Source organism: Engraulis encrasicolus, chromosome 18, assembly GCF_034702125.1.
Source record: "Engraulis encrasicolus isolate BLACKSEA-1 chromosome 18, IST_EnEncr_1.0, whole genome shotgun sequence".
NCBI classification, from domain to species: Eukaryota; Metazoa; Chordata; class Actinopteri; order Clupeiformes; family Engraulidae; genus Engraulis; species Engraulis encrasicolus.
Genome location: NC_085874.1, coordinates 9902912 through 9924934, shown reverse-complemented (window position 1 = coordinate 9924934; position 22023 = coordinate 9902912). Strand labels below are relative to the sequence as shown.

At 46.1% G+C, this 22023-nt stretch overlaps 2 protein-coding genes across 3 annotated transcripts; both read left to right on the top strand.

Annotated features, from left to right (window-relative positions):
* The first annotated feature begins 11061 nt into the window (after positions 1-11061).
* LOC134469000 (uncharacterized) lies at positions 11062-13727 on the top strand. Its single transcript, XM_063222974.1, has 2 exons — positions 11062-11145; positions 11460-13727. The coding sequence occupies exon 2, from the start codon at positions 11513-11515 to the stop codon at positions 13574-13576; it is 2064 nt and encodes a 687-aa protein (XP_063079044.1). The 5' UTR covers positions 11062-11145; positions 11460-11512; the 3' UTR covers positions 13577-13727.
* Positions 13728-13905: 178 nt separating this feature from the next.
* LOC134469012 (TBC1 domain family member 8B-like) lies at positions 13906-22023 on the top strand. Of its 2 annotated transcripts, XM_063222999.1 has the most exons (3): positions 13906-13978; positions 15145-15359; positions 21537-22023. In XM_063222999.1, the coding sequence occupies exons 2-3, from the start codon at positions 15159-15161 to the stop codon at positions 21732-21734; spliced, it is 399 nt and encodes a 132-aa protein (XP_063079069.1). In that variant the 5' UTR covers positions 13906-13978; positions 15145-15158; the 3' UTR covers positions 21735-22023. The 2 variants fall into 2 exon arrangements, with proteins under 2 accessions (XP_063079069.1, XP_063079068.1); XM_063222998.1 differs by lacking the exon at positions 13906-13978 and having other exon boundaries at positions 14827-15359.

The following is a 22023-nucleotide window of genomic DNA, read 5'->3' as shown; positions in this document are numbered from 1 at the left end:
ATCAGCATGGACTAAGGTTTCAGAATCACCTGGTTGCTAAGAGGGAATTGACCTTTAAGGTCAAATATGAAGGTCAAAAACAATGTATTTTCTGGTTAGTCTTTTTTGGGGATCTTTATATCCATTAAATTATTGTTTTCAAAAGTTGGCAACCAAGCTAGAACTTATCAGCATGGACTAAGGTTTCAGAATCACCTGGTTACCATGGAACTTGACCTCTAAGATCAAAATTTGAAGGTCAAAAGGTCAACCGGGATCAATTAAAAAAACAGTTTTTTGGTGATGTGCTTTCATAAAATACAAGTTGTTTGCATGGTACTGTATATTGAATAATTAGTAGGCCTATAATTTAATGTTTGATTTGGCTTATCATGGTGGGGCTCTGGCCTGTCATCCTTAGACATTCATCATAGCTCATTAGCATAAAATGAACTTGTATTTTTTTTTTTTTTTCATTCTGGTCATCTCAATTACTTTGAAGCACATTAACTGCTGGTATGAAATGGGATATATGCCTTGGCTCACCAGTGAATTTGCTTCTTTCCTTAGAAAAAATAATGACTTCAGTTATTTCTGATGTGTTTCAAATGGTTTATAGCAATGAAGGCCACTTGCTGATTTGCTATGTCATATCATGGTTCGGAAATAACCTACAGTAAGAGTAGAGCAAGTATTGCACACTTCTCTTGATGTTCTCATGACTACTGTAAAATGTTCTGTTGCAATTTCCCAGGCTTGAGTTTTTGTGTCACCTGTATAAAGCACCATACTTATCTTTGAGTATTGATCGACTATTTTCAGAAGACAAAAGGGCGATTGATATGTTACCACCAAGTGATGCATATGGATTGCATCTTGCATAAGCAAATCAGCAGGCAAATGTATGGCTGCAGTCTGACAAAGTACATATTAACAAAGACACTGAGGAGACAGGTGGTTGGACAGTTGTAGACTTGATGGCTGTGTGGTAAAGGAAACCTCCAGTTCCACATAGTAGCTTAGGACTGATAAGATGTGGTTGTGGAACCAAGTGGGCAATACATGCCTGCAGTTGCCTGAGGAATGGACAGCCCTGTATACCTGCATGTGATTAAAATGTAGAATGTTTAAACGCCGTAGGGATAGAACATGATCTGGATGACACAACCTTTTTGTAATAACAGCAACAATAGCTCCTTTAAATACATAAATATCCAGTATGTACTATCACATTGAATTATTGTTTTAATTATTATTGAAGTAAAGAAACAATATGATCAATTACATTCTTGTTATTGACAATTTGCAATAATCACTTTCACTCATACCCTAATAATAGAGACTATATAACTTCTAAATATACAGTCCCCTAAAGTATTGGAACAGAAAGGCAAATGTCCTTGTTTTTGTTGTTCACTGAAGACTTGGGTTTAAAGGGGCTTTAAGTAGAATTAAAAGGTTAATTAATCACTGTCCCGAGTCATCTGATACTTACAGTAGGTGAAGTGTGACTCTCGCGACCACTTCCACCGTCCACTGTCAGAAAACCCCAAATGCAACTTTTGACAGCGCTGTCCGCTTCGGGAGAAACCTCATCAAAACAGTGTTTTATTTTCTTTACAATTATTTGTTCCAATACTTTCACTCACCTAAAATGATTTAAATAATATGAAATATCTCCTCCAGGTACTAATTATTCAATACATAATGCAAACAAGTTGTATTTTATGAAAGCACATCACAAAAAAAACAAAACTTTTTTTTTTTTCCCGCGGTTGACCTTTTGACCTTCAAATTTGACCTTAAAGGTCAGGTTCCATGCTGGCAACCATGGACCATGAAACCTTAGTCCATGCTGATAACTTCTAGCATGATTGACAACTTTTGAAAAAGAATTCCATGAATATGAAGCCCCCCTCCAAAAAAGGCAAACCAGAAAATGCATTGTTTTTGGCATTCAAATTTGACCTTAAAGTGTATATCACAGGTTAACCACTACTTTGGATCAATGTGTACACACTGTATTCAATAAATAATCCCCATGTATAAGTCCCTCCAAAAACGATGTTAAACAACGATTTTTGTTGTTTGTTGTGGCAAATGTGGGTTTAACCGTAACCTGGCGACTACGTCAGGCGAGGCCATGGGTGAACGTTCTAATTTTATTTGCCTGGAATTTTACATAGGCGAGGTGACGATCACTAATGATATAACGGCCGTGGCCTGCAGGCCTATAATAGAAATCGCAACTGTAATCGTGCGGCTTTTCTCATGCATGGCACTGTAACAACTTCCAAATGATTTAGTAACTTTTGGCCAACTAGTTTTAGTAGAAATGCTATTCATGCAGGGTTGCAAATCCTGCTTGGACCTATAGGCTAGACTATGCGACATGGGCTTCTTTTTTTTACTAGTCCCTTCATATTTTTGGGCTTGCTTTTAATCATGTTTAATGAACTGCCAATATCGTGTCAGCTAAATGCAATAGGCTACCTAAATTACAAACAGCACAAACGGGAAATGATCTGCGTAGCCTAAAATGTGGTGCTATTCGCCCGACTGGGGGGGACTGTCCATGGTGCTGAAATCTAACTTTTCCAAGGTGCAAAACCGTAGGCTAAAGTAGGCCTAGGATATACCACCCGAGTCATGTCACTGTTGTAAAAATCACATTTTCAATTTCCTTTGACTGTTCTATAGAATTACATGCAACTTCAATAAAGGTCACCCACATGCGTATCACAAATCAATAGCATAGGTAACCCACGCGGCGGCGGGACTATTTCGGTTAACCTATATTCCTTGAAAAAAAAAAGTCCGAGTGTCATAAAAAAAACTACACTGTCCGTAATTATAGGCCTACCAAACGAAATTATCCAATAAAAGAAATCAAGTCTTCAGTTTCAATAATCCACGTTGTGTGGCGCAAATGTAGCGCCTTCCAAGTCTCTCGCGGCCAAAAGTGACTACGCTCACCTCTGATGATATAGCCTACTTATGTTCCAGGTTACTCACGGCAGTGAGACGATGCAGGATAATCCATGGAAAGTCTTCAAGTAATCCAAACAGAGCGATTCAAGCAAGACAGTAAAACAACAGTAGTCGCCAGATCAAACATAAATACCAAAACTAGCCTATAGACCAATGTAGATTTGGTATGACGTCTGATAAAAGCATCTCATTCAGATGGCCAGGGAGAGAGGCAAACAATCTTTCAACAGCGTTGGCTGGAGCCTTCGAGTAGAGCCTTTTGGTTGTATCTTTTCAGTCTCTATTTTCCTACTACGTGCGTTGGATCCATGTTTTTAGATGCGTCCCAGCATCTCTATAAAAGGGTAGGCTATGTCTGTCCGTCCGTCTGAAACGCGTTCTTCAAATTGTTCCCTTCTGTGTCCACAAGGTGGGAGAGTTGACTATTTGGCCCGGAGCACGCAGCTGATTGCATTGTGAGAGAAGTGCAGCGCGAGTACAATGAAAGTGCTGCTGCATTGAATAAGAAGCAGTGATAACGCGCCAGTTGCCCTAGCCAGGACAACTGAGGGGGCATTCAATTTTCGGCATTATTTTGCGTTTGGGCCGTGGGGCAACTTCGTTTCGTTTTCACCAACACCACTGTGAAGTGTGTGTCACTATGTTCACGGTCTTTACCCCCTTATGAGACTTCGGCCCGAGGATGTCAAACGTGAGGGGGGCGCTTCATCATGTTGTGTATGATAGTGTCACGTTGTGCAGCTCAACTATGTGGTTTGTCAGAAACTCGCGGCAATGACAATGAAACGTGGTGCTCGAAACAAGTAGCCTAGACAAATGCGCCATTTGACATACGGTGTTCTCGGACGTATTGCAAGGGAGGTTCATTCGTTTTCTGCTGACGGCCGTGTGGACCGCACAGGTGCTTTCCGCTGTGCCCAGACTGATTGCTTTGCAGTCGTTTGAATTTGGTAATCTCGGGCACTCTTACAATGTAGCCGACTGCTTTGCACCTTGCCGTTAAAAAGCTTGGAGCGAATGATTCACCCAAACGGTTTTATTTATTGATTAGCCCTATTTGTCGCTGTTTACATTCTTTCCAACTTGGACATGATGCTGAAATGGCGTGATAGACCTACTAAGGTTGATACTAACAATGTCTGGTAATTTGTAGTGTAGGCCTACTTGAAAATTGAAATCACATGGTAGGCCTACTTCTCCAAATTCAAGCTTTCGAGACTCGCACTTTGAGGCAAGCGCAATCGTAAACACCCCCCCCCCCCCACCCCCCATTTTTTTTTTTTTTGCATAGTTCGAACACTGGTTTTTACTGCCTCACGGTCACATGGCACCCTGTAGCGGTCATGATATAATATTGCCAATGATATTTATTTCATATCCGTACGGCATAATTCAATCACACACCGTACAGAATGCAGGGCTACCGCTACTGCGGGCTACTGAATGGCCTCGCCTGACGTCACACAATAGATTAGAATTCTTTGAACATGTTACTGAAAATACACACTTTTCCTCATTATATTTCATTTTCTGATGTCCTGTTGCATGAAAAAAATGATGGATAATTGTTCAAGTGGTAGAACTATCAAAGGAAGTCCATTATTTTGAATAAAAATTAACCTGAGATATACACTTTAAAGGTCAAGTTCCATGTTGGCAACCAGGTGATTCTGAAACCTTTGTCCATGCTGATACCATCTAACATGGTTGCTTACATTTGAAAAAGAATTCCATGAATATACAGTTCCCAAAATAGACTAACCAGAAAATACATTGTTTTTGACCTTTTGACCTTTAAATTTGACCCTAAAGGTCGAGTTCCGTGTTGGCAACAAGTTGATTCTGAATCCTTAGTCCATGCTGATGACTTCTGGCATGGTTGCCCACTTTTAACATCTTTTTAACAATTTTTAACTAAATAACAGTGTTATTTGACCGTGGTTGACCTTTTGACCTTCATATTTGACCTTAAAGGTCAAGTTCCGTGTTGGCAACCAGGTGATTCTGAAACCTTAGCCCATGCTGATAACTTCTGGCATGGTTGCCAACTTTTAACAGAAAATGCCATCAAACATATATTTTGGGGGCTTGGCAGGCTGACTATCATGTACGCAAAGCATTCAACTCGGCGTTGTGCATCAAATAATACACAACAGCTTTGAAGGTGCACATATGAGACAGACAGAGAGAGAGAGACAGAGCGAGAGAGAGGGAGAGAGAGAGAGAGGGGGAGAGAAAGAGAGCAGACTAAGTGCACCTGGAACTATATCTGTGTGCCTGTTCATGCTTTTTCTTCTTTGATGTTGAAATGACCTTTTGCAGGGCTATTTTGGGTTTTGATTGAAAATTAACTAGTAAGGCTGTCTAATTAATCATTTGTGAAATAACAAGATCAATAGTAATGTTATAGGCCAGGGATGGGCAACTGGAGGCCCGGGGTCCACATGCGGCCCGCCTCCTCACTCAATGCGGCCCTTAGATAAAACAGTATTCAGAAAATAATGTCCATATATTTTTAAAGACAACTACTGAATCAATCTGTTGTAATTATACTGTTGGCCAATGGAGTATTGAGTATAGAGTATTCTATTCCTTCCAAACAATATGGGCAGTCAGTGAGCAACCAACTGCACCTCTAACTCTGCGAATTGTAGTCAGATTTGTGGTCATGTGGTCATGTGGCCCTCTGATGGTGGTGATGAAGAAACGTGGCCCCCCTCATCATAAAAGTTGCCCATCCCTGTTATAGGCTATCACATCATACACAACTGTTCCTTTAATGTGCTTGAGAACGAGAAAGAAGAATAATATGATAGAAAGTAAGACTATATAATCCTAATGATACATTTATAATCCTACATGATCTAATGAGCGTAATCTAATCTATCTATTAATCTATGTATCTACTACCCGACCCCCCCCGGACACTATTCACACTCACCAACAACCCATCCCCCACCCTGTGCACATGCACCACCATGAGCCCAAAGACTAACCATCTTGACTAACCGATTTCATGTGGGAAACACTGTAAAGACATGGTTACAAACACACACAGATACTACTGGTATACACCCATGCACACACACACACACGGCCCCGACACCTTCACCAATCGCCTTCTATGCCGGTGTTCTGACGAGATGACCTGCCTCGTCGAAGTGAACCACCAGTAGCCTAACTCGACAGTGGCGTCCTGTCGATTTACGCTGCCTCGTCGAAATGAGCTATCTTGATTTTCATTCCGTGGAGACGTTTGAATAACTTGCCGATAGCCTATTGATTGTTTATTTTATTTACTATTTTAAAACGAGCTGCGTGTCTCGTCTGTGCCTTTAGACTTTTTCGGAGACGTTTCTAATAATACCCAACTCAATATGATATACAGCAATGAACACTAGCCTGATTATCATCGACGTTCAAATCTCTTCGAGACTTGGTCTTACCAAGAACATAACAATTAACATTTCCCAAACGGCATGGTTGACCCGCCTCCCTTGGTTTTCTTAATATGGTTGTTTGCTTACCGATGAAGTGGGAGGAGTTCCCGTATTTTCGGGAACACAGAAAGTATGCATTACTCTTGACCTGACTAGTTGCAACGCTGAAAGTGTTGCATCACTAGGAGGAAATAGCCTGGCTTGGGTATTTTTTTTAATAATCAGCAAATATTTAAATCCTGACCAGGACATGACACGAGTCATAATCTATCTAAGTGAGGGCTTTTGCTTCGCATTTGGTACAACCACGTTTCGGGCTCAAGGCATGCCGCATAAGTAGAAGTTTGATGCAACGTTGGGTGTGGGAAATTGCTCGGATTTTCTAGATGCCATGGGTTACTTAGGGGAAGTTTGATGCAACAAGGGCTAGACTAAATTGGGCCTAGGTCAGATTTTCTTAAATCAGTAGGGTTGATTAATAGATGCCAGGCTATTTTAGAATAAGTTTTTTTACGCGGGGTAAATTTGTGCAAGGAAATGTGTTGGGTGTGTGCAGGAAAATGAGTGCCGTTGTGCAATGCATCTCTCTCACAAGTTTATGGGACACGGATGTCTCCCTGTTTTGCAAAACTTATACCTATACTTGTAATAGCGTCGCTTGTTGCGGTTGGTATCGAGTAAAATCAGCTGTTCGGTAGCTCAGCTCGATGGGCAATCACCCGCAGAACTCGCTGCGTGGAGGGGTGCATGCTCAGTAGCGAAAAGGAGCTCATCTCAACTGGGAGCTCATATCGACAGGACACCGGACAGGGTCCAATCGCAGGGAGTGTGACCAGCGTTGGAAATCTCTCACGTATAGCAACCACAGGGTTATAAAATGGATAACTGAGGCCATGAGGCCAAGCAGTCTTAGGCACAGGCGGAATGGAACCGATCTGGGCCTGCTAAATTGCGCCAGGCAGCTACGAAAGGATTCCACTCTTTAAGGTGAAAGATGTGCCCAGACAGCAACTTTGTCCAGAGTAGGGCCAAGGAACACAATGTTCTGAGCCGGACTGAGGGCAATCTTCTGCCAGTTGATGCTGAAGCCCAAACTGTGCAGGTGGGCCAGCAGCAGGTTTGTTTGCAACCTAGCTAACCTAGTAACCTAGCTAACTAAGTCGAGTGAGCACAGGTCAAAAGGTCATCCAGGTAAGCCAGCACTCTTACTCCTCTCTGCCTTAGAAGTAGGAGGGCGGCTTCCAGGCATCTAGTAAAGACGCTCCGACTGAGGGCTAGATCGAAAGGCAGCACCGGGAATTCGTAGGCAACACCTTCGAAGGCAAATCGTAAGAATTTCCTGTGGGGCGGATAAATGTGGATCTGGAAATAGGCATCCTTCAGATCAACTGAGGAAAATCAATCATAATGATGTACCGAGCGGAACACCACCCTCGGATTCATCATTTTAAACTTGTACCTTCTGAAGTAAGTACATAATTATTGTTACGATGTAAAGCAGGGGTCCCCAAACTAAGGCCCGGGGGCCGGATGCGGCCCGCCATGCCCCTTTGACCAGCCCCCTCCACCTCTCTGCACCTCACCATTTGACCTGGCCCAAAGAAGCAATCCTCACAGAGAGAAAAAAAGATAAAATATATTTTATTTTGTTTATTGACAGGCCTTCCTACAGTTTAATTTTACCAGAAGTTTCTTGTCTTGATAGTTTCTCATCTCACTGTAAACAGGCCTACCATTACTATTGAATCACTCATAAACTGTCAACCACCATATTTTTCTAACCTTTCCTTGCTATTTTTACATGGTTATTAAAAATTAAAAGCAATACCAAAAACCTGTGGTATTTCAAATTGAACAACATGTGAAGTACCCACTTCTTTTGCAAATCACTTGTAATGATGTACTATTTTGTGCTAGAAATGATGACTATAACAGGCAGTGGCCTAGTATACAGCCCACATGATTGATCCCGGCCCCTGATCACAGCCAGGAACGATAATGTGGCCCCCAGAGAAAAAAGTTTGGGGACCCCTGATGTAAAGGGTCAGTAAGCGCACAGAACAGTACAGTCCAATATCATATCCACATCACACGGGGGAGACGCAACTTGTTACCTATAAAAGGTAGGGGTTCAGAGTTCACGGTGTAGTTTCCGGAGCGAGACCTCAGGAGAGGTGGCTCTCGCGTGCTAGCCGGGCCTGCTAGGCCGTTAGCAGGCAATTGGAGAAAACACCTGCTGAGAGTTTTGTTAAGGACTGGACCGGATATTTAAAGTGATACTGTCCCATTTATGGAAATAAGCTCATATTAAACCTCCCCTTGAGTTGAATAGTTGACTCTTACCTTTCTCCTGTACTTTCAACCATTCTCTGAGTATGGCAGTGCAAATTTTACCCCCATGCTAGCAGTTAACATTGAGTCCTATGAGACCAGTTAGCCGCGAGCTGGTCTCATAGGGCTCAATGTTAACTGCTAGCACGGAGGTAAAATTTGCACTGCCGTACCCAGAGAACGGTTGAAAGTACAGAAGAACGGTAAAACCCTATTATTTAACTCAAGGGGAGGTGTAAAATAAGCTTATTTCCAAAAATGGGACAGTATCACTTTAAAGACTGTCTCATACAGCTTTTGGGAAGACATGAAGACTTTGGGATTTTAAGTACTATATGTGGGGCTTTCCCCCATGGACCATTGAACGCTGAAGAGGAGCGCATGAGAAGAAGCGCTGAGCTTGCATTGGTCGCCTACCGAGGGCATGGGGATTGTGGTGGCCTAGTGAACTCGAGGGCTGTCACGTGAATGCTTGGACCAGAGGTAAACGCTGTGTTCGCTCCCTACAGACACTTAGATCATACACTCATACTGACACATTAATACACTCATACTGCCACGTTAATGCACACATAACTATAGGAGTTAGTCAGGGGCAACTAATTACCTTCAGTGTTTCCCATACATTGAGAAAACTATGGCGGCCCGCCATAGTTTAAATTTGGCCGCCATAGTTTCCGAAAATGTTAAAAAATATATATATATATTTTTATTTATTTTTTTTACTTTTTTAATTATTTTTTTTGTTGTTGTTGTTAAAAACGATTTGAATTACTATTTCCTTCGCATTTTCCTCCTGGAGTAAATACATCCTATAGAGAAAACTACAAGTGCTTGAAAGACAGAGGGATCAAAAGCCTAGTGAAGTTGTTGTAGTTAACTTGGGTTTGGGAGCAATAAAAAACCTTCAGAGAAGGGACAGTTGGGATGAGTTTACTAACACTCCCCAGGCTTTGTTTTACAGTTGTAATGAGTTAGGTGACAGGCCTTCATTGACACGGCAGAGGAGACATCGAGCTGTAAATGAATGTGAATATAGACATAAATGTGTAATATGTTGTTCAGCCCTTTCAATGGGAGGAATTTTGAAAAACTGGCCCTGTGACCAGCACCCCTCATGTAGAATGTGTACGCCTGTGTGTGTGTGTGGAAAAGGCATAGCCTACCCTCTTAGACCCTTTTTGTCTATGTGTTAACAATTTCACAGTACTCTTAAATTGTTATCTCTGCTCCTATTTTGTTTTATTATTTTTTTCATTACATAGACCCCTGCATGAGGGACGAATTAAACTCTGTTGTAAACAGAAATTATTCACTGAATTGCATTTTTTTTAAAAATATATAAATGTACTCCCACCACCGACCCCCCCCCCCCCCCCCCCCAAAAAAAAAGGCCCGCGTGAAAAGACGATTTCTGTGGGAAACACTGGCAGTGTTGAGTGTAATGGACAGTGTGCAGACAATAGATGTACAACACAGTACTTAAGGTAATGGAAAGCATACAAAATTCATGTACTGAAGAAAAGCTGCACACATGTGTGGTCCAAGTGAAAGTGAAAGTTAGCTTAATTGTCAATTCCTCCTCGTAGCAGATGTTACAGAAAGGGATGTTTGGGTGACCGGCCGTGTGTATTGACCCTATGGAGCCAGAGCATCGTGTGTGTGTGTGTGTGTGTGTGTGTGTGTGTGTGTGTGTGTGTGTGTGTGTGTGTGTGTGTGTGTGTGTGTGTGTGTGTGTGTGTGTGTGTGTGAGTGGACATGTGAATACTTCAATCCTGCACTCACACTGAATTATCAGTTGAGTGTACATTTTATACTTTTTAGCTTAATATTTTCTATATTTTATTATTATTAGTTATACTGTTAATATTATCTTTACTTTTGTGGGCATCTGTGGGTTACTTCCAAACAACATATCACTGTATCTATGTAATGACAATAAAGCAGTGAAATGGTGTTACAGTCCATGTTATTTTATAAACGGAACTTGGTGATGATGTCACATTGGGGACTCCCCTCAGCAGAGAGGCTATAGAATCTTGGGCCTCCAATACCCAACATGATGTCATGCACTGCTTTATGGGGAAAGAATAATGGCCACTTTTTCCATATAATATTACCTATGTTTTGTGGTACCCAACCAATTCAAATATGATGGATAATACCTAAATGTGTACAACTAACAAGAAAGTGGTGGAAGTTCTTTTAAATTTTGTTCTTTTAAACCTGCACAACCACATTTAAACAAGAGAGTCTCTCTGTTTAGACATACAGCTGTATCTCTGTTATGACATCACAATAGCTGAATATTCCAGTTTCACGAATCTCATGGTTCACTCAAGATTGATCATTTCTGAAAAGCATTTTCCTGGAATCGGTTGCTGTATTATGTATTTGTATTATGGTGAGTAGAGTAATTATTATATTTTTAAAATACTGAGTTATTTTAATTCCTGCTCTATGACTTACTTATATTAGAAGTACTAAACCAGTACATTTTATGTATTGAGTTTATGAACAATAGGCCTATAATTTCTTCTAGTTTCTAGCCTAAATGTGAATTAAATGTTGTGTATGTGGTTTGGCACAGGTGTAAGCTTACTGTATAACACCTGGGGTGGGTGCACTGGTTTTATTAATGTAGAAATCAAACTCTCTTGGCAAATATGTTTTCTCATTATTGTATGTCTCTCTGCCGAATTCATTTGTCCCCTTCAGAGAACAAGATTTGAAGCCTACTGATACACGTGGCTGTGCACACACAAGCCATAATGGCCAGAGGGCCAGGGGGTGACTGCCCTGCACAGCACCCCAAGACAAAGGACAAGAAGGCACGCAGATGGAGGCTACTAATCCTCAGCTTCCTCTGCTGTGCTGTGGCACCTCCCACGGAGGACAGTGTGGAGGTGGGTGAGGCCCGCCAGAAGACCCACACTGTTCTCAACACCCCCGACACTGACAACGGCCAGAACATGCTGACTGCCCGAGAGATTAACAGGAGGGTGAGGGAGGGGAAAGCCAGGAGGAAGCTGCAAGGCAAACGCAAAAGATCCAAGACTGCCCCATCCGCTGATGCACACACCACTTCCGTTCCACACACCCAGCTGTTGAAGGAAACAACCCCTGCCAGCAAAACCAAAGACACAGAACAAGACCAAAAGATCATGGATGCTGAGACACACACCAACCAGACTACTCTTCCGCATACCCAGCTGTTGATGGAAACGACAACAACTTCAAACAAAACCAAAGAGGCAGAGCAAGACCAAAAGATCATGGATGCTGACACACACACCAACCAGACTACTCCTCTGTACACCCAGCTGTTGAAGGAAATGACAACCCTTGCAAGCGAATCCAAGAAGATTGAACCACACCAAAAGATTGTGGATGCCAACAACCATAAGAGAGTGGGGAGCTTCCCACACCCACCTCTGAGGAGCAAGGAGGAAGCAAAGCCCAGCAAGAAGGACATGGAGACGCATCGGATTGTTGACGACGGCAGAAAAGAGCAAGAAGCAAAGACTACCAAGAAGCTCAAACAGCACCAGGCTGTGGACAAATTCTCACACTTTGAGTTCATGAAGGACCTCGCCAAGCTTCTCCTGTACACCCTCTTGGTGTTTGGCTTGGTCTTTGCCGCCCTCAGCTTGCTCTGCTGTGCTGTGGCACCTCCCACGGAGGACAGTGTGGAGGTGGGTGAGGCCTGCCAGAAGACCCACACTGTTAACAACACCCCCGGCACTGACAACGGCCAGAACATGCTGACTGCCCGAGAGATTAACACGAGGGTGAGGGAGGGGAAAGCCAGGAGGAAGCTGCAAGGCAAACGCTGGTACTACCGCCTTTTTAGAAGATCCAAGGCTGTCCCATCCGCTGACGCACACACCACTTCTGTTCCACACACCCAGCTGTTGAAGGAAACAATCCCTGCAAGCAAAACCAAAGACACCAAACAAGACCAAAAGATCATGGATGCTGAGACACACACCAACCAGACTACTCTTATGCACACCCAGCTGTTGATGGAAACGACAACAGCTGCAAACAAAACCAAAGAGACCGAGCAAGACCAAAAGATCATGGATGCTGAAACACACACAAATCAGACTACCATTCCGCACATCCAGCTGTTGAAGGAAAGAACAACCCCTGCCAGCAAAACCAAAGAGACCGAAAAAGACCAAAAGATCATGGATGCTGACACACACACCAACCGGACTACTCCTCTGTACACCCAGCTGTTGAAGGAAATGACAACGCTTGCTAGCAAATCCAAGGAGACTGAACCACACCAAAAGATCGTGGATGCCAACAGCCATAAGAGAGTGGGGAGCTACCCACACCCACCTCTGAGGAGCAACTTGGAGGAACCAAAGCCCAGCAAGAAGGACATGGAGACGCAACGGATTGTTGACGAGGGCAGAAAAGAGCAAGAACTAAAGACTACCAAGGAGCTCAAACAGCACCAGGCTGTGGACGAATTCTCACACTTTGAGTTCAAGAGGGTGTCCAGGAGAAGGTTGGTGAGGTCCTTCATGGTGTTTGGCTTGGTCTTTGCCACCCTCAGCTTCCTCTGCTGTGCTGTGGCACCTCCCACGGAGGACAGTGTGGAGGTGGGTGAGGCCCGCCAGAAGACCCACACTGTTGTCAACACCCCCGGCACTGACAACGGCCAGAACATGCTGACTGCCCGAGAGATTAACAGGAGGGTGAGGGAGGGGAAAGCCAGGAGGAAGCTGCAAGGCAAACGCTGGTACTACCGCCTTTTCAGAAGATCCAAGGCTGCCCCATCCGCTGACGCACACAGGACTTTCCAGGACTTGATAATTTGAAATAATAAATCCTGTAACAGAGTTATGCAACATCACCTCAATTATATTACCTCAAAATAAATATTTTCTGTTTTGATTTCAAATGATGATCTGTTCTCTGTGGTGATCTGTTTTATTCATTTCATAAACATGGTATGACGATTGTCTGTAATCTTACAAAGCTTTAGAGTGAGGCAAACTCAAGTCTGAAATTTTTAGAATATGTACTATTATGACATCACGTTGGGGGTTCCGTAGGCTCATTGGAGTCTATGTAGAACCTTAGAATCCTGGGGGAGTTCCCCCAACGTGATGTCATACCTGCAACCCCACCTTTAAATGCTTACATAGGGCTGCCTGAGAGAGGAAGAAGCCAAGGGAAATGGCAGAGGGAATGAATAGAAGAGAGGAACACATTTACATGTATATTATAGTCAAACTAAAGACCAGTGTAGATTGTTGATGTGTGATAGGATGCCTTTGTGCAGTAATGGTTTTGTATGAACAGCTCTGTAGACTTGGCATTCATGAGAAGGGTAGTGTAACCCGAAGAAAAGAGTGCAACGGAAGTCTATGATTTTGATATAATCACAAGCAGTAGAAAGAAGAAAGCTTGGTGGATTAAGTGAATATAGTGTATAGGGAATAGAGCTCAAAATACCCCCAAATCTCCACCAGCTGCATTGCTACCCAACTCATACTTCAGCTTTATTCATAAAGATTCAGCTGATGGGGATGTGAGGCTCTGCACAGCCATCTGTTGTGATCAGGGACAGATTATAATTCCATAGGCCCCTAAACCAAGAAGAAAGCCTCCCCCCCACACACACACATACATGTTGCTAGTTTGCAAAGCGCCTAAGGGTTTCAGTCCAGGTGTGAGAGTCTATGATTTTGGGGGTTTGTCCTCAGAGAAAATTAGAAAATTCAGTTAGAAGTGTAATTTTTAGTACAATATGAGAATGTAAATATACAGGTATAGGCTTGGGCTTCAGGGCCCACTTGACTCTTGGGCCCCTGGGCCTGGGCCTGGTAGGCCCGTGCAGTAATCTGTCCCTGGTTGTGATGCGTCTAATATGGTGATTTAGACAGATGCTGCATCAAAATGTGACATGAATGAGTGTTTTGTCTTCAGTGTTTTCCAGCATGTGTGAGTGTTTTGCTGAGGACCTGCTTTAGTCGGTGCTTGTCATTACTGAGGCTAAGGCTGTCTCCTCATGTCTTATTTGACTGGCATTTTATGGATAGGATGCAAACTTTTTGCTTTTTCACTGAAATCAGGTGTGGCTGTGCCTTTGTCTGTGGCGCCGTTCATACATATCCAGATATTTTGATTAAGGAGCATTTTTCTTCCATACGTTAACCAAAATATCTTGTTTCGGGAAGGAGAATGCCATTCAAGTCTGTTTATATACAAACGCTAAAAGACAATCTCACTTTTGAGTTTTTAGGAAGATTCTTTTTCAGAAGAAAAACCTCTGTGTGTAAACGAAAGGCGCAATTGAAGGGAAAGGTCTTTGTTTATCAAAATACCTGGGTATGTATAAATGGCCCCTGTGTCTGTGCCTGTGTGTGTGCGCGTGCCATAGGTGCAGTGAATGACATGGCGACGCACCCGGGCCACTACTCGGAGCTGGTGGAAGCCTCCCTGGGCACCAGCTCTCTGGCCACAGATGAGATCGAGCGCGACCTGCACCGCTCCCTCCCCGACCACCCGGCCTTCCAGAGCGACACGGGCATATCCGCCCTGCGCAGGGTGCTCACCGCATACTCCTACCGCAACCCCAAGATAGGCTACTGCCAGGTAAGCGCACCTTACTGTATGTGACTGTCGTGGAACACACCTTTTAAAATGCTGGCACCACAGTTCCCTATCGCAGTGGACTGCGATCTAACACATGGGACGTGACGTATGCACGGATCCAATCGAAGCACTTTCTACTCACGTCGAATGGCTGAGAGGCTGTCAGTCATCCCCTGGGCCCGCCCTTAGGGCATAAATAGCTGGGTATGACGCAGCCTCGGCCTCTTTCAATACTTCGATAGAAGTGATCCGTCAAGCAACTACTTTATCTCAGATTCGAGTTTTCAACCGTGTGCTTCAACTCTTTCAAGCCGGTGAGTGGATTTCTCTGGTCACAGGCTTTGGGTGCCACGAGTTGATTTTTGTTTCTTGTATTTGGCTATTAGCTTCTAGCTTGCAAGTTTGCTACTTCTGTTAGCTCTGCTTGCTAGTGGTTGCTACATTAGCTAACTGGAGCATTCACTCGGTAGTTTTCTTTAGAATTCGGACCGATTGTGAGTGTTAACTGTTTCTCTGGTGTGTCTAGGATGTCGAGGCTGCTGTACCCGGAGTGCCCGCACAGCAGGGACAAAGGGGACCGGCACCGATTTTGCATTGTCTGTCTCGGCAGAGAGCACGCCGAGGCAGCGCTGTCGGGCGGTTCTACCTGCGAATTCTGTGCGGAACTGACACTCGCTAAAATTACTAAGCGCTCGGCTTACTGGACTCGCAGAGAGGCGAGAGAAGCTGCTGCCCAGGCTGAGGAGATTCCCACAGCCGAAGGCAGCACAGATCACGATATGGAGGGGCATGACTGTCGCGAGCCCGCCACAGCCAACCCCGCTCCCACCTTACTATCTGGCGGGAGTTCACGCCACGAGGCAGCAGGGGAGCTAGCTGCACCAGCCCCACATGCAAGAGTGAGGTCGCACCACGAGGCGGTGGAGTTACCGCGTGGCTTCCACGACCAGCCCCTGCCAGAGCTGGTATTTGGGCAGGAGTCGGAGGAACAGCCAGAGGACTTCAGTGATGCAGAGGGGTATTATGGTGAATATGAGGAGGAGGTGGTCGAAGAGTCCCGGGCATCCTCTCCCCCGGTAGGTTCGAGGACACTGGGTCTGCAGCTGCACGAGGTGGCTACCAGGGCAGCTAGCAAACTCGGCCTCCCTCTCCCCACCCCCCCCAGCACAGAGATGTCGTTGCTGGATGGGGAATACTACGCCGGGCCCCAAACACCGGCGTCCTGCCCAATCCTGTTTTTCCCAGAAGTGCACAGGGAGCTAGTCAAGACCTGGAGCAACCCCTATTCGGCCCGTGCCCCAGTCCCAGGCTTTGCTGCCTACATGCATATGGACCAGGCCAAGGAGTGTGGATATCTCTCCTTCCCACCGGTGGAGGATACGGTGGCGAGTTACTTGTCGCCCTCTTCACCTGCATTGCGCCTGGGCCGCAAACCTCTCCTGCCGTCTCCAGTGGCCAGACTCCAGGCCACTCTCGCTGAAAAGTCCTACCTGGCGGCTGGACAAGCAGCATGCTCCATCAACACAGCGGCGTTGCTGCAGAGATATCAGGCCAAGCTACTCACGGAGCTGTCTAATACGCTGGATGCTGAGAGTGAGTTGGTGGTGGAACTGCGCAGGGCGACTGACCTGTCTCTCCGCCTCACGCGCTGTTCATCTCAGGCAGTGGGCCGTGCTATGGGGTCGGCAGTAGCAACACAGCGTTCTCTGTGGCTGTCCCTGGCACAGCTGTCGGAACGGGAGAAGGCCCCACTCCTAGATGCCCCGGTGAGTGCTGAAGGAGTGTTTGGTGATGCTGTGGGGACAATGACTGCTAAATTTGAGGTGGAGCAGAAAAGCCGGGAGGCTTTCATGGCCTGGATGCCACGCAGCAGAGGTGAACCCCGGGGCCCCCCGGGTGGACCAGCTCCAGCTCCTGGCATGAAGCGGGGGAGTGGATCCCGTTCTCCAGCTCTTCCAGCTAAGATGCCGGCAAGGAGAGGATGGCAGCGACACCCGTTTAGGCCGCCGCCCCAGCCTCAGCCACAGGCCCCACAGCCAGCACCCCAGCAGCAGCAGCAGAGAGCGCCGTTCGTCCCGCGCCAGACTACTGCCCGCCGTGGTGGTGCGAACAGGACGCGGACCTGAGGATCACGTCCTGAAGAGAGGGGGGGGGGAGGAGTTTTCCCCTCAGCGAAAAAGGACTGCCCGTTGCTCACATGCACCGCTCATGTCAAGCACGTTGTGTCAGTTTCCACAAGCACCACACACACAAACAGAAAATGTTTTGTCCCCCTCTCTGCATCCAATATTAAAACAGCATTCTCTCACCCATGTTTACCTAAACAGTGTGACAAGCTGCCCTCAGAGCTTGACCCCCTCCTTAGACGGTGCGGGAATAAAGCCGAATATAGACAAATTGACCATGAGCGGGGAAAACCCCGACCAATTGAGTCTAGATCAAAGATTAAAAGGTTTGGCGATGAGCGGGAGCGTCCCCGACCAATTAAAAGACTCCATGCCATGCCTAGAGGCATGCGTGGAAAACTGGCGCAAATGCGCACAGGCATCACCCTGGGTTTTGAAGACTGTCTCAGTGGGCTACACAATTCAGTTTGCTCGCCCCCCACCAAAATTCAGCGGGGTGATTCAAACAATAGTTCCGGAGGGTCAGGTCCCTTTCCTACAGGAGGAAATAGACTCCTTGTTGTTGAAAAAGGCAATAGAGATGGTGCCACAAGGGGAAGAAAACGCAGGCTTTTACAGCCGGTATTTTCTTGTCCCGAAAAAAGGCGGGGGATTTCGGCCAATCTTAGATTTAAGGAGGCTGAACAAATCACTCATGAAAAGAAAATTCAGGATGCTGACCAACCGCCAGCTCCTTCAATTTGTGAAACCAAACGACTGGTTTGTAACCATAGACCTGAAGGATGCATATTTTCACATAAAGGTGGTGCCAAGGCATCGGAAATTTCTCAGATTTGCATCGGTCTAGCCCTATCCCCTTTTCTGTTCACAAAGTGTCTGGAAGCGGCAGTCGCACCATTACGCCAGCAGGGGGTGCGCTTGTTCAACTTTCTAGACGACTGCCTTCTTTGCTGCCACTCGCAAGAGTTAGCTGCACAGCAGGCCAGTCTTGTGCAGGCACACCTAGGCCAGTTGGGATTTGTGATAAACAGGAAGAAGTGTGTTCTCAAACCAAGTCAGACTTCACAGTTCCTAGGCATGACACTGGATTCTGTGACTATGACAGCTCACCTCTCTCAGGAGAGAGCAGCCGCAATCAAGACCTGTGTGGCCCAATTCAGAATAGGCCAATGGGTGTCATCTCACCTCTGCCAGAGGCTGCTGGGAATGATGGCAGCAGCAGCAGTCTCCCTGCCAATGGGGCTACTGCGCATGCGGCCTTTTCAAATGTGGTACCTGTCTCTGAAGCTCAACCCCTCCAAAGACAAATACCGCAAAATAGTAGTGAATTCAAAGTGCAGGAAGGCCCTCACAATATGGAGATCCTCCCAATTTCTCAGTGCGGGAGCGTCTCTAGGCATAGTGACGCACCGAGTGGTGATTACGACCGACGCGTCTACAACTGGTTGGGGGGCAGTCTGCAACGGGAGATCGGTGAACGGTCGTTGGTCTGCAGCCCAGGCCAAAGCTCATATAAATGTGTTGGAGCTGCAGACAGTGTTTCTAGCCCTACGGTATTTTTTGTCAGTGGTGAAAGGCCATCATGTTCTGGTGAGGACCGACAACACCACGGCCATGGCATACATAAATCGCCAGGGGGGCGTGCGCTCCCTGGCTTTACACCGGTTGGCGAACAGTTTACTGCTATGGGCAGCAGATCACTTGTTGTCTCTCAGAGCAGTTCATATTCCAGGTCACCTCAACTGTGGAGCGGACCTACTCTCAAGGGGCAACCCGCAGGCGGCAGACTGGCGCCTCCATCCTCTGGTGGTCGATCAGGTATGGCGGCGGTTCTACAAAGCCGAAGTGGACCTGTTTGCCACGAGACAGAACACACACTGTCAGCTTTGGTTCTCTCTGGGGGGAGACGACCCACCTCTGGGGGTGGACGCACTGGCACATCCGTGGCCGGGCGGAAGTCTTTATGCATTTCCTCCAGTGCCTCTAATTCCTCAGGTGCTGAGCAGAGTCATGGAGGAGAGGAGAGAACTGTTGTTAATAGCCCCCTTGTGGCCGAACCGGCCATGGGTCGCAGAGTTGAACAGGATGTCAGTACAGCCGCCATGGGAGTTGCCCTCACGGAGGGACCTGCTGTCACAGGCGGGAGGATCCATATGGCACCCCCGGCCGGAGCTGTGGCAGCTCAGGGCCTGGCACCTGAAAGGGGAAGGCTGTTAGCATCAGGACTATCTGAGGCAGTAGTCAATACTATTCAGAGTGCTAGGGCTCCATCAACTCGCTCTCTCTATACGCTGAAATGGCGTTTATTCGAGCAGTGGTGTATCTCACGGGGTCATGACCCCATCAACTGTGCTGTAGGTGTCATATTAGATTTTTTGCAGCACATGTTTGATGATGGTAAGGCTGCCTCTACACTAAAGGTGTATGTGGCAGCTATCTCTGCTTGTCATGTGGGCATAGGTGGTGCAACACCTGGTAACCACCCTCTGGTGTCACGATTTATGGCTGGGGTGAGACGGCTCAGGGCCCCTCACAAACAGCTGGTGCCCTCATGGGATCTGTTAGTAGTGTTACGTGCTCTTACTGGGCCTCCCTTTGAGCCCCTGAGTGAGGTGGACATGAAGCTTGTTTCCCTAAAGACGGCTTTCTTGCTGGCCCTGGTGTCAGCAAAACGCATAGGTGATATTCAAGCTCTCTCAGTGAGCTCGACTTGTATGCAGTTCTCCGGAGCAGGTGATAAGGTCATTATGCATCCAAATGCCGCATACACGCCCAAGGTAGTATCTACTCCCTTCCGTAATCAAGTCATTGAGTTAGTCAGTTTCTCACCTCCTCCCTTTGCATCAGCAGAGGAGGAGCAGTTGAACAAACTGTGCCCGGTGCGGGCTCTGCGTTGCTATGTGGAGCGCACCAGGTCTTTCAGGCAGTCTGATCAGTTATTTGTGTGTTTTGGCACTCAGGCTAAGGGTAGGCCACTGTCAAAACCAAGCCTATCACGCTGGATAGTGGAAACCATTGAGCTGGCTTACAGCAGCCAGTCTCTGGAAGCTCCAGAGGGACTGCGCGCTCATTCGACTCGAGGAGTCTCTTCTTCTTGGGCCCTACTGAAGGGTGTCTCCATAGAAGAGATATGCAGAGCAGCCAGTTGGAATTCTCATCACACATTCATTCGTTATTACATGTTAGATGTGAGTGAGCCTAGTTTTCTGCAGGGTGTTCTGGGAGCAGGGAACCTGTGATTACCCAGATTACAACCCTTTTGGAAGTGTAACAAATGCATAACATGTTGGTCTCTAATGTGCTTAATCACCACATATTATCCCTGCATTTACCCCTATTAATAATAAGCCCATAAGGTGGGTGCTTAGGCCTCCACTGTAATTCACGCGTGATGGGATACGGTCCCATGTGTTAGATCGCAGTCCACTGCGATAGGGAACGTCTGGGTCATGACTATGACCACGGTTCCCTTAGCAGGGACCAGATCTAACACTGCGTTGCGATTACAGTGCCTTGCTGGGCATAATGCTCAGTATTGAAAGAGGCCGAGGCTGCGTCATACCCAGCTATTTATGCCCTAAGGGCGGGCCCAGGGGATGACTGACAGCCTCTCAGCCATTCGGCGTGAGTAGAAAGTGCTTCGATTGGATCCGTGCATACGTCACGTCCCATGTGTTAGATCTGGTCCCTGCTAAGGGAACCGTGGTCATAGTCATGACCCAGACGTTTTTAGGATATTGGGATGTTAAGAATACTGAGCATCCCAAACATTTCTTGTCATTTACTCCCTTTCTCTTCTCTTTCCCTGTTTCTCACTCTTTCTGTCTTGTGGTTACTATGTGGTTACTACTTTGCGCGCTCTCTCTCTCTCTCACTCACTCACTCACTCACACACGCACACACACACACACACTTGTCTCTTTCTACCTGTCTGTATCTGGCTTTTTTTCTTTCTCTATGTGTCTCTGCCTTTCACTCTCTCTTTTTTACATCTCTCTCCCTTTCTCTCTCCCACTCTTCCTCATGTCACTCCTCATCTGTGTGTCCACAGGCCATGAATATCCTAGCGTCCATGTTACTGCTCTATGCCAAGGAGGAGGAGGCCTTCTGGTTGTTGGTAGCGGTGTGTGAACGGATGCTGCCTGAATACTTCAACCGCAGGATCATCGGTGAGATATACAAACCAAATGTTACTGAACACGCATTCATCGCCTCTCAACACTTGTCATTACTCAACACTTGTCATTAGCCGTAGTCATTTTACTGTCTTCGGGTTTGCCTAGTTTACTTTGTTACGTCTCGTGTTTATGTGTATGTCTCTGAATGTGGTGCTGTGGTAGACTGTGGCATCTGTAAGGACTAACGTAGTGTAGAGTTATTTTTGTCCGTGTTGGGCAGAACCTAATGTGTTACTATAATATAATAATAGTGCAATATGTGATGGTGGACCATTGCTTCATTCAATACTATAGGAAATGGGGAAATGCTGTGCTGCAGTTCTCTCTCAGTGTTGCAGGGTAGTAACGTAAAGTCTTGTA